The sequence below is a fragment of the Ovis canadensis genome, chromosome 18, assembly GCF_042477335.2.
Source record: "Ovis canadensis isolate MfBH-ARS-UI-01 breed Bighorn chromosome 18, ARS-UI_OviCan_v2, whole genome shotgun sequence".
Lineage (NCBI taxonomy): Eukaryota > Metazoa > Chordata > Mammalia > Artiodactyla > Bovidae > Ovis > Ovis canadensis.
The window spans coordinates 81,484,157-81,497,050 of record NC_091262.1 but is presented as its reverse complement, the minus strand read 5'-3'; the positions used below and the strand labels follow the sequence as shown (position 1 = coordinate 81,497,050).

At 43.3% G+C, this 12,894-nt stretch overlaps 1 protein-coding gene and 1 non-coding gene across 2 annotated transcripts; both read right to left on the bottom strand.

The window, feature by feature from the left end:
• Window positions 1–1,455: 1,455 nt before the first annotated feature.
• EIF5 (eukaryotic translation initiation factor 5) lies at window positions 1,456–10,914 on the bottom strand. Its single transcript, XM_069559877.1, has 13 exons — window positions 10,834–10,914; window positions 9,995–10,706; window positions 9,651–9,860; window positions 8,358–8,637; window positions 8,162–8,243; window positions 7,496–7,668; window positions 7,120–7,231; window positions 5,948–6,090; window positions 5,533–5,691; window positions 4,899–5,060; window positions 4,473–4,637; window positions 4,041–4,175; window positions 1,456–3,661 (listed from the first exon to the last, which is right to left on the bottom strand). The coding sequence occupies exons 4-13, from the start codon at window positions 8,427–8,429 to the stop codon at window positions 3,572–3,574; spliced, it is 1,293 nt and encodes a 430-aa protein (XP_069415978.1). The 5' UTR covers window positions 8,430–8,637; window positions 9,651–9,860; window positions 9,995–10,706; window positions 10,834–10,914; the 3' UTR covers window positions 1,456–3,571.
• LOC138424025 (small nucleolar RNA SNORA28) lies at window positions 6,460–6,586 on the bottom strand. The gene has a single exon (XR_011250600.1). It is a non-coding gene; the product is annotated as a small nucleolar RNA SNORA28 (small nucleolar RNA).
• Window positions 10,915–12,894: the final 1,980 nt, after the last annotated feature.

Here is a 12,894-nt window from a genome sequence, read left to right as displayed (position 1 = left end):
CTGGAAGCACTGATAACTGAAGCTACAGTATTCTGGCCACCTGACGTGAAGGGCTGACTCACTGTAGAAGACCCTGATGGTGGGAATGACTGAAGGTAAAAGAGGGCGGCAGAGAATGAGATGGTTGGATGCCATCACCAATTTCAATGGATGTCAATTTGAGCAAACTTGGGAGAGTGAAGCACAGCAAAGCCTGGTGTGCTATAGCCCATAGTGTTGCAGAGCTGGACAGAACATAGCAACTGAACAACAAAGAATTGGCAATCTGATTTCTGAAGACCTCTTTATTGGGCTAGGGCTAGAATATAGAACCCTGAACTTGAGCTCCCAACCTCCTATGAACAAAGGGCTCAAAAGGACAAATTCTGGAGGCTGTGCACTGGTCAGCCTTAACAACTTCAGCAAGTCTTTAAGAAGTGTCATTTGTGGAATGGCCTATACAGAGTACTGGGGATAAAGATGTGTAAGCCTAACTCAATTTAGGAAACACGGAACACAAACCACACAATAGTGAAGGGGCAGAGAGATTCAAGCGCTACGCTGTTCCTGGGACTGAGAGCACTCTGAAGCTTCGGAATGGTCAGGTACAGCTGAAACCTGTGCAACCACTGAGACTGACACCGCAGGAACTGGACAAGCCAGCATTTTGGAGCTACTTTTGGAATATTGGCAGATGAATACTAGCAATCAGAGTTCCTTGGATAAGGTTTGCCTGGTACAAAAATTTAAACCTCTAAGAGTTTGGTTTCATTAAAAGTAAAATTTACTTGAAATTTAAGTAGATTCCAGCAGAATCTTGTTTGGGCTTTAACCATGTTATCTACGCACTACAAGACACAGGAACCAGACTAGTTGAGTGACCGTGGGGTAATACATCTCAGATACCACAAAGATTGAGCTAACTCACAAAATGTAGAAGGCTCATCCACACCAGTACCCTTTTGTTGTTTTTCTCCACTTTTGGGAAGGCCAGCTTTTAAGTTATGTCCAGGTCAAAGGCTTAGTGCATTAAACAGTGGGAAGCAATCCTAACACAGCTGAACATAGAACACACCGGATTTCAGAGAATACCACTTCTCTCTCAAACCTTTAGGACCCCACATAGCACTTTGCAAGTTCATTACCCTCAGAGAATTGTAGAAACATTCCTTTCTTAACTGAAGAGAAATGCTATACTGTTATTTAACTACATACTTGATCCACCTAAAGTCACTAATCAACTAAGAACTCAGATGAAGGCAGATTTTTTCAGTTTCTAATCAATTTGAGATACAGATTAGGAACACAAGATCTAAGGCGAGCCATTATAATTAGCAACATGTGTTTTCTGAGTAGGGACACAACGGCACAAAGAACATCCAACACAAATTTGAAGCAACAGCTACCAAAAGGGAGTTTTCAATTCTCCAACTTTATAAACAAAAATTCAGGTTAATATTAAAGCAGAGACAAAAATAATTTTAACATTGTTTTAATCAAATAACAGCTGTTTGAAACAGGAAATTTTAAGACAGTTGAATAGAGCAAAGTGAAAGATCACTCTATCAGGATAGCTGCTATGAATAAATTCCTTACTATGTGGATTTGAATCCCATTTTAAGTTTGGCACTAGACTGAACACTGGTCTAAGCCAAAATTTTCTCTTTAGTGTTTTAGAAGCCCTGAACGAAATCCTTCAGATTTAAGGGAGGCAAGGGGGACGAGGAAAAGAGGGAAAAAAACCCTTCTAGAACAGAACCTCATTAGCTTGATCATGGGTATCCTGAATCCAACTTGGTACTCCTCCAAATTACAGAAAATGGCAAGACATTTAACACCTAGGTAAGATGTGAATTTACAAAAGCCTCTTCTCTTTGGTGTGACAAAGCACATTCCCTCTACATAGACATATGACTCTCCTTCAATCTCAACAAAATCTATTAAAAAAAAAAAAAAAAAAGGCAGCTGGAGACCACTTTGTATCTCCCCAGTGAGAATGCCAGTGTTTTTCCTTAAAGTATCAAGCTAACAAGGTTTTATTATACCAGATTGTATAATTTCAATGTGAAAAAAACTTACATACATTTGTTAACATCTTGTAATCTATGAGATGGATCACAAAGAGATGAATAATAAGCCAGTGTTCCAAACAAAATTCACTCCATGCATTTGATTCCCACACTCTATTTTCTGTGTGAATTTGTACCTTCAAGACTTCTAAGATGTACTCATAAGCCCTTCTGTCAAGTGAGTTTAGATCAGCAAGTTGGGCAAGCAATTCCCAACGATTTTATTTCCAAATCTAAAGCCCAGGACGGGCTGGGTCAGGCCCTAGTTGCCATCACCAGTCTTCTTGGGTATCTCACTATATTCACTATGAAATAAAAACACACCAAGTCTTACACCAAAATATAGGTTATGACTTAGAAACATGCTTTTAGCTTTTTTTTTTTTAAAATAACACATTTTTGGGGGGTTGTGGCAGGGAGTTTGAGACACAGTTAATAATTATTTTGGCAAGATAGCAACAAAAACCGAAAAAGCTTAAGTTATGTATCCAAATGCAAAAATAAAAAGAACCATAGTATCCAGGGAAAAATTCACACTGAACAAAAGATACAGTATGTCTAAATATTCTGAAACTGTAATTTGAATCAAGAGTAAATGCTGAGAAGTTACGCTCAGTTTTTGCTTGAGATTAATTGCATCTTTTCCTATTTCCCTCAAATAAAATCATAGCTTATTAGTATTTAATCACTCCCCCGTATTTCCATTTTCTTTCAGTATAAAGCAACAGCTACATACACATAATAAAATGCTTTTATGTTAATGTAATAATTCCCCTGGCTCATCCAACGTGCAATGCATACGACTTCGAGACTACAAATTGGGGCAAGTATAGACTTTTAAAAAAACAAACACAATTCAAGTTTCAAAACCTGCTCTTAAATTTATAGACACTCAGGTCGTTTTAGCTTCTTAGTAAGATAAAGGTGTTGCACTGTCATTTGATTATCTGTCCACCTTGGCACGGGAAGGATATACATTATCAGATGCCAATTTCAGGGACTAGAGATAAGACTTAGAAAGCACTATGCATTTCCTAATGACTGAGTAAGGTATTTATAAGTTTATGTTCACATTCTGCTAAAGGACCTCTTTAAGTCTCGGCACCTAATATCGAACAGGCTCCAACAATCGTATCAGGTTAAATGATGGTGCAGCATTTTTAAAGGAGCCAATTATTTTAGCTTACTTAAGCCATTCAGAGTCAAAAATCTGAAGAATGACCAAAATCAAATCTTTATTTTTTAGAACTGTATAAATGTGATCCAAATGTGTCCACCACTAATTTTTCAAAAAGAAACATGCTATAAATAAGCAAACTACACCTGTTCACTGATATGTGTATGGACTCCCTAGATGTCTTGCTGGGTTTAAATACAGACCACTCACAGCAACACATTTTTAGTAGAAAAGTGTAGCATGATGTTAAGCCATTTTAGCTTTTGCACATTCATGTTGCACTTCTGGCCAATGATGCAAAAAGATTCTCAGCATTATACTGTTAAGCTAGGCTGCACCCACCCCTTTAAATGGCATCAATATCAATGTCATCATCTTTGTTGTCAGACTTTACAGCTTCAACTTTCGGTACACTGGCAGTCTTTGAATACACCACCTGGTAAAACAGAAGATTTTTCATTGTGAACTTTTATCCCAGCAAAACTGCTCGTAAAAACAATAGTGGTCAACAAAGGAGGAAAAACTACCTAGAAACAGCCATTTGTTCATGAAAAATTTTGAATTTATGTAAAAACTAAGTTAATACTCTACATTTACAGATCCCTATATACTGACGTGAAACAAACCCTCCCTTTGAGAACCCACACAGTATTTATTTGAAATCACGATGTCTGGGGGTAGGAGAGATTTCTAGCATCTTTTCTATTAATGTGATTCCCTTCCTAATTACATTTAATTTGCAATTATCCAATATTGGCACTTTGTAATTCTCACTTACCACTAACACGGTATTTAACAATTTCCCCAATGTTTACCTCAATATTCTCATCTTCATCATCATCTTCACCACCAGAAGATTCTTCCTCTGCTTCCTTCAACCATTTTATAAAAGGTTCCGCTTTAACACGAATCTCTTTGGCAAGTTCCTTTGAGACATATTTCTTAGAGGTCTAAAAAACGTTTAGTAAAACTTTTAGTTCAAACAACTTAACAGTAACTTGAGTTATACATAATTGTCTATACCCATCCTTTGAGGAGACTGGAACACATATTAATCTCAAACTCTCAACAGATTAAACGTATTCAGCAAAGAGCAAAAGATTTTCTTTGGTCATTACTAGAAGCTACCATGGTGGGGATCACCCTACAGGTTATACCAGTCAAGCAAGTAGAGACTAGGTGTTAGAAAACTTTTTCCAAAAAAGCCCCAATCCTAATCTTTAAGAGCTTATCAATATATTCCCCACCTTTTCCGACCAGCTAATGATGACCTCTTCCTCCAAAAGGTCTGCATCATACATCTCCTTCAAGATATGTGGAATCTTGGAAATGAGCTGAGATTGATGCATTGCTACCACACACTCCAAACCATGAAGAAGGTACCGCTGAGCTTTTTTGTTGTTGTGACAAAACTGCAAATAGATATTCTTGGTGTTAACAAGCTTTCTTAGATGCGACAGCCCTATAACAGTAAGGAGTCAATGCTTAAAGATTTCTAATTTACTTCACATATACAGGACCACATGTAGCATTTTCCAGATACTCTCATGCTTGTTAAGGTAGGTCAGTTATTTCCATTTTTTCAGGATGACAGAACAAACAGGAGGTTGAAATGGTGTTTCCAAAGTCACACATCTGCAAATCTCACTATGAACACAGAACAATTCGCTTACTCGTAAGAAATGGCGCCTGTATTTCTTAATTTGTTCTCTAATCTTCTCATTAAAAAGAACTTCAGTCAAAACAAGAGGGCCCATGGCTTTTACATCCAGTCTTTCTGCTTCAGCTACAATCTCTTTGTCAGATGAGTCAATAATACCTTCTTCTTTCTTTTTCTGCAAATAAAAGGAAGCAAGTTTAAAAAAAAAACCAAAAGAAGCAATTCAGTGAGACAGACGCGTATTTTGCACTGTCCCTGGGGCTTCCCTGGTAGCTCTGATACTAAAGATAATCTGCCTGCAATGCAGGAGGACATGGGTTTGATCCCTGGGTTGGGAAGATCCCCTAGAGAAGCAAACGGTTACCCACTCAGGACTGGACAATTCCACAGAGTCTGGAAGGCTGCAGTCCATGGGGTCGCAAAAGAGCTGCACACGACTGAGTGACTAAGCACAGCACCATAGTCACTACTCTGATGAACCTTTCCCTTACTTAAGATTCTAGAACTTCTAAATAATACACACTTGCCAAAACCTGCCTGGAACCACCCTCAAAAAATTTTTGAACAAACAGCTTAAGATAATAAATATCTAGTAAAAGCTCAAGACTGGGTAGAAGCTGACTTACTGATCAACACAATGTTTTTACCTTCACAAAATCAAACAGGATATTGACTCGCTCTTCAATAGTCCTTTCCAAATCATCGCTGAGGGTTAAAACCTTTGCATGGTCACTGATCTCATCCATTCTACGCCTTTGAGCTTCCTCTGTTGTATCCTCCCCCCAGTCGTCATCCTCTTCTTCTTCCTGTTTTTAATAACAAAAATGCTTGGCCAAAGAGACCTTAAAGGTGTAAAAAAAAAAAAAAAAAAATCCAGATTTCTAGTGAAATTATCATTTTCTCACTAAGTTTCTATTTACTTCTAATCAACCAATAAGCATCTGGAACCCAACGTACTGGTACGCTGTTCCCAGAAAAGCAGTTTGTTTCTGCACACCTCAACCAAAGGTCACATTTCACACAATTTTAGCGCCCATCGCCCCCCTCGAGCCTTGCACTCACCACAGCATGTGGAGGAGGGCCGATTTCATTTGGTGGTGGTGGTGGTGGTGTCTCACTGGTGGAAACGGAGCCATTTTCCTTGTCTTTGCCCTTTCTATTTTTCTTTTCCTTTTCTTTTTTTCCTGTGCTACTATCACTATTCTCTACACGGATAAAAAGGAAAGTTGAGTACCATGAGTTATATTATACCTCATTGCCCACCATTAACATTTAAAACCCTGCCCTCAGAAAGCCACAGAAAATGCTACCTATAATTCTAAAAGGGTTCATAAATCAAATTCATCCACTATGTTTCATACGTAGGCAACTGAGTCTAAGAAAGAAAAGCCAGTAAATATCAGAGGTATTAGCTGTTTTAGTAAAATTAAGAGTTGGATGCCATGTAGCAACTCAACAATGAAAAACAGACCACACAAGTACTTGAAAGTTGGCACTCATGACCCTCTCTTTCCACTCCTCATAAACTGATAAACAAGGGTATTCTCAACTATGCTTCAGCCAAAAACTAGAACTGTGTTCAAGTCTATGTAACGGCTAGTCTCACAGAAAAGAGAACACCGGAATAGGTTAGACTTTTTTGCTATAGCAAGCTCAAATTGTGTCAGACAATTTTGATTTATCTGCCACAGAGTGTTGCTTGCATGCTCTAAAGCCACTCTGGCCTACTGAGCCAAGGCCCTCATGTACAAATGAGTATTCCAGAAGCAATCCATGGGGTTGCAAAGAGTCCGACTCAACTTAGCAACTGAACAATTCCAGAAGTAGATCTTTACTATGACCCCATCACAATTTGTCCAATATTTCATACATCCTAAAACGTCTTAAAAATTGAGGATATGGTTGAGTTTAATGGTAGCCTGTACTTGACCTTTAATAGTACATACAACAGCAGGTTTATCAAACAGCTGACTTTTGAATGTAAGCTGAAACCACACCGATCCATTTACATGGAGTTCCCCACCCCCCAATAATTACATACTACAGTACTACACTATTCACTGTTGGTTGGTTGATCCTTGTATACACAGGGCTGACCTTATTATAAGCAAACTTTCACCTGCACAGGTGTTCAAGGATTAACCTTATTCTATATAGCGGTAAAGACACTTCCACTGTTTTCAACAATCAGTTGCTTTATGTCAAGGTTTTAGAAGTTCATCACACGCACTTACCAGGTGGGTTTTTGAGAATGAATGTGCAGAGTTTATGATGTGTGTCAAGCATGCCTCGATAGCCACAGGCTTTACAAGAATTACCTATTGTTTGCTTCTTTGGATTGACATGCTGTCAAAAAAGGAAAAATATGTCACCCATTAACACATGATGAAAATTCAAAAACAGTGTGAAACGAACCATCAAAAGCCACCTAAACACCAGTTTAACATCAAAAGAATTTTTTTAAACATAAGGTCAGTATGGAAGCATCTGTAAAATTTGAGGTTTTGCAATTTACGTAGTCTACTCTGCCTTCATGGCAACATGATTTGGTGACATCACAGAAATAAAAACACTTTTTCTCCTACTGACAAGAACCTCAAAGGCACTCACCAGATCTGTTTCAGGATTCTCACACTCAGGACAGAGAACAAATTTTTTAATGAATCCATCCAACATGTCTTGCAGCTTATTCGCCTCATGAGATCCATTGACAATGTAACGGTCATTCTTAACATCAAACTGGGTCTGTGCTCCCAGCTCACAACCAAAATATTTGGTGGGATCTATTTGGGGGGAAAAATTTTAATTTATTACAATTAACTCATCTCTGGATGAGTGCTAAGTCACTCAAGTCATGCCCGACTTTTTTTGACCCCATGGACTGTACCCTCCAAGGGTCTTCTGTCCATGGGATTTCCTAGGCAAGAATACTACAGTGGGTTGCCATTTCCTACTCTAGGATTCTTTAGCTCCTCACTCTCATTTATAGAATTATTACTCTTTTTAATTTTTATTTTTTTAACTTATTTTACTTTACAATACTGTATTGGTTTTGCGATACATCGACATGAATCTATCAGTTTTTAAATGGACAAGATTAAGAAAGTGTTGCCCTGGTAATTTTATATACTAACTAATGCTATCAATCAGTTTTAAATCCAAGTTTCCATTTAACTCAAAAGCTAACTCAATTCAGGCAAGATTTGCAGATCAGAGAGCATCACAATTATGTCAATAAAATGCCTTCTCAGATTCCTTTCAAGAAGCATTACTTACACGTTGGAGGCCGATTAAGCGCTTTCGCTACGTCAACCATGTTGACTATAACTGTCTTGATTCCATTTCCTTTGCCCTCAACCTAAAGGAAGCAAAAAGTTTAATTTTTGCATTGTCCACACTGGGGGAGAAGTAACCTTTAATAATCCATGAAAAAAGCTTAGAACTTGTTACTAAAATGAAGATTTAGTATTACCTTGGCAATCAGACGGGGCATCTTGTAGCGATAGAACTGGTCTGACACGCTGCGGTTGACGTTGACAGACATTTTGGCTTATTAGTGACTTTATCAATAAGATGAAGAGATCTTTGATTGCAATTTTTTGGTATCCTCTGTCTGGAGAAGAAGGGATGACATAAACGACTGCAAGAGTTCTCGGTCTCTGACATGAAAAATTTTTCGCCGCTGAGGCTGTAAGCTTCTTGCTTGTATGCTATGTTTCCCCAATACAGGTGCCAGTGGCTGCGCAACAGCTCTGGAAGAGAAAACAAACCAACCCCCACGTTTAACAACTCCTGCAACGAAATCCCTCCCTGTCAGCTCTGTATAATTACGCCTACTTCCCCTACGTTAAAAACATGAGTTTATGTACAAAGAACAGCTACTAGTCTCACGTAACACGGGACACGTGCAGCAACAAAAAGCCTTCATTTTGACGAAGATGCGACCTTTTTTTTGGTCGATGCCTGACTGAAACAGGACAAATTACGCTGCATCAGCTTTTCATCAGACCAGTCATCACGTCGACGGCTTGCTTCCGTGGGTTGGCCGTATTTTAACAGAAGGACCAACCCAGACTGTGGTACCCACAAACTTCTCAGACACATCAACATCACTTCAAGACGGCAGGCTGTGGAGTTGATCTTCGAGGTCGAAGCCTTTGGCTGCAAGCGCTTACTTCAGAACCACACTTCCGTTAACTACGCCCGCGGAGCACGATCTTGCCCGACTGGCGCGCGCGGAGGGTGGACCCCTTCCCCTTCTCTATGCAAACACCCGGCCACCTTCGCGCCGGCCCCCAGCTGTCAGGGCTGACCCGGCGGCACCCGCAAGGCGGGCGCGGCGCCGGCGGCGACATCGCCAGCTCCCACGGCAGCTCCGCCATGTGCGCCGCCCGGGGCGCCCTCCGCGGACGCAGGGCCGCCGCTCCGCCGGGGGAAGCGAAACCGGCCGAGGGGCGCCGGCCCCGCCCCGCCGCGGCGATGACTCATAAATGCAGCAATTAGGCCTGAGTCAGCCCCGGGCGGCGGCGGGGCCGCGCGGCGCGCTCCCGGGAGGCCGCGGTGGGGGCGGAGGAGAGGCGGGTGCGGCGAGGAGGGGACGCGGAGGCCGGCCCCGCCGCCCGCCCGAACTGCGCCACACTCACACACACGCGCGCGCGCGCTCACAAACACACACTCACGCGCGCGCGCGGGTCACGCGGCGCGCCGCCATCTTGTGCGGCCGCCATCTCCCCACCGGCCCGAGCCCGCCCGCTCGCCGACTCACCGTTTTCGTCAAATAAAGACATAAACCCAACGCTGCTCGCCCGGGACTGGGATGAAGTGAGGCGCGCGAACCCGAGTCCGAGGAGCGGCGGCGGAGGCGGCGGAGGCAGCGCAGCGAGCAGCGGCCGGGCCAGGCGCCGCCGAGCAGCGGGGAGGGGCTGTCCCAGCGACGTCCGGGGTCCACACCCTTCAGCGCCCGGGGCCTGGCGACCTGGCGCGGAGAGACGGCGCAGTGAGCTGCCGGCGTCGGGGCGCCTTCCCCGCCAGCCAGCGGCCCGCGGGGGTCGAGGGGGCGGGGAAGACGGGGGAGGGGGCGCGGGGCTACCGCCCCTCCACCGGACTCACCTCTGGAATGTTCTCGCTCTGACTGAACAACGCCGCCGCCGCGCTCAAGCTACCCTCGGCCCCAGCGCCCGCCCCCCGCGCCAAGCCGCACAGCCCATTGGCTGGCGGTTCGCCCGAGCTCGCTCGTCATTGGCCTGCATGCCGCGTCTGTCGCGTTTTTCCCCGCCCTTTCTGCTTCCTGAGGCTCCACTCGCCGCCTCCGCCCGCCCCCAGCCCCGCGTTCCGGCTTCCTTCTCTCGCTCTCCCTTCCCCCGCTTTTCCCAGAGGCCTTCGCGGTCTCGCGAGAGTGGGCGGGCCTCGGCGGCAGAGGTCCGCCGCTACACTGCGCTTTGTCGGTTTGGGCGCCGGGGAAGATGGCGGTTGGTCCTTCCCCTCCCCCGCTGGCTGCGTCGCGGCTCCCGAGGCCGCGTTCCCTCAGGTGTTCCCGAGACGGGTGCGGGAACTCTCGGGGCTTCCTCTCTGTCCCTTCTTTTCCGGTGACCCTCGTCCTCCAGTCTTGAGAAAGAAGTTGGTTTTCTTCCACAATTCCCTAGGCCTGGGCAGAGGGCGAAGCTTAGAGGGTCTGCGTCTTTCGTCCCACGTGCCGCCTTTTATCCTCCGAAGCTCAGGTGTGCGTGGTCGCGGCGATCGTGATTCAGCCGTCCGCCTCGCCCCTTCCCCGGCGCCCGCTCTGCAGGCCAAGCTTGACTGGTGTCTATTGTCCACATGTTTTCTAAAGAGGAAAACACGAAAGTAATTCTTAACCCCTGGACCTCCTGGAAGTGATGTTGGCGTGGGGAATGTCTCCATGTTCTCGTGCTCTACCAACACTGCTCAAAATAAGCCTCGCATCACCTTACCGTTCGTGGAATCATTGCCCCCACCTCCCTCCCAGTGTTTCCGAATTGTGACCTCCTTGCTGGGAAAGCAGAGACCAAAGTGGGTGTACTAATGAGGTTCCAGGTCCAGTGTATTCACTTGCAAATGATTACAGTTTACCAGAGCTTCTCAAATTTTAGTTTTGGTGATTACAGAAACATTCTCATTCTTTCAGATACTTTTATTTTGTGTAAAATTTCGGTTGCGACTGTAAAAATGCAGAGTCCACCTTGAAATGTGGAAACATACTTGATTATAATAGAGTAAGAGCCAAATAACCGAGCGGTTGGAGCAGTGTCCTGGGCAGCTGTGTGGTTTCCCGGATCTGGATGAAGTAGCAGTGTTGCTGAGGACAGGGTGAGTGGATAAGGGGCCGACCTTTGATTTACACCATTCAAATTTGCAAGGTTAGGATTTAAAAATGTTGATTTTTAAAATCAAAGTTCAAGATTGCTCTTGCAAGGGTTTATAAGCTTTATAAATCATTTAGAACCCGACAGGGTCAGTGGGAAGAATAAATAAAAGGGAGAGAGTAAATAAAATGGATGATCCGGAATTGAGAGAAGTGATCTGTCCCTTGCTGCAGGGGCTTTTATTACAATCACACGATGTTAAACCAAATGCATAATGCTTTATGGATACCAGGATTCCGGTCACACAAACTGGAAAGATAGATCCAGACATGCTTCTCTGGTTCACGCTGAGGCATGACTTAGCAGTATTGAAACTTTGAGTTTTGCATGACTGCACACAAATGACATTATTTTAGAAACTAGTTTATGAGCATGAAACTAGTCTGAGGCTAGAGGCCTGCTTCCTCAAAAAGTTTTCTAATAACTAAATACAAAGTGATAACTTTTTGGATCATGTTTGATGGCCCTGCATTTAATTTCATTGAAGTTAGTACTAATTTTAATTTTTAGTACATGTGTTATTCATTGTATCTAATCATGGACAATTTTTAAAAATCTCAAACATACCATTTGTTGAATGTTTTTCATAACCTAGAATTTTCTAAGTCCTTTGAATACACTATTTCACTTACTTCTTTGCCTCTGAGGAATCTTTATTCCCATTTTACAAATGAGCAAACTGAAGCTTACTGGAAAAAAGCAGCTTGCCCTAGATATATTACTAAGTGGTAGAGCTAGAATCAGATCTCTCTGCTCGCAGGGTCTGTTCTCTTAACCATTATACCACACAGCCTTTCCAGATGAATATAACCATAGAGAAATGTAGGATGTGTAACCCTAGTTATGCATGTGTAACCTCATTTAATTCCATAACATTCACATGAGGAAGTGTTGTTATGCCCATTTTACAGATGAGCAAAGAGACTCAGGAAGATTAAGTTTCCTCAAGTCACCTGTCTAGTAAATAGTGCAGTGTTTGAACTCCAGCTTGACGCCAAGCTCATTGCACAATTCCATCTCCCGTTTCTGGGTCTCCGCCTCATTTGGCTGCATTCTTTCCCCCAACCAGGTACTCACAGTTTACTAAATAAGGGTACTTGGTGCTATGAAATCCCTGTCGAATGTGTGCCTGAACTATGCATTTCAGGTAATGTCCTGGGCAAACATGATTAGCTACTGAAAAGGTAAATTATTAACTTGGCCTTCTGATTGTTTAGTTATTGGTGTCTGTGAATCTGTTTGGCATGACTTAAGCAAGACCAAGTCTGTGTGCCCTGGGAACCATGTGTTTCTGAGCTGAGGGCCACTGAAGGGATCAAGGCATTGCCCTCTGTGATGGGCCTCCCTCTAAGACATGCCTCTCTCAGCTGTCTCTACCTTCTAGCATACTCTTAAAGCTGTGCATTCGTAGTGACTTAAGCTCCTGCCTTCCCTCCTTGAGGATGGGCTACAGGGTTATGCATTATTCTTTTTCTAGCTCAAGTCTAAATGTATGCAGGCAGACATTCGAAGCTACTGGAGGAAACAAGGTTATCTGGGGAGTACAGAGGTAGTGCAGGGCGTTGGCTGTGTTGAGGGCTAGCGTCCTAAGCCATGTTAATCTAATGCACCCATGTCAGCAAACATTCC

Coding starts and splice junctions, on each gene's coding strand:
- EIF5 (XM_069559877.1), bottom strand. CDS start 8,429: ATGTCTGTCAACGTCAACCGCAGCGTGTCAGACCAGTTCTATCGCTAC. Junction 7,669..8,161: donor GCTTAATCGGCCTCCAACGT/GTAAGTAATGCT, acceptor CCCCCCAAATAG/ATCCCACCAAATATTTTGGT. Junction 5,692..5,947: donor GCCCTCCTCCACATGCTGTG/GTGAGTGCAAGG, acceptor TATTAAAAACAG/GAAGAAGAAGAGGATGACGA.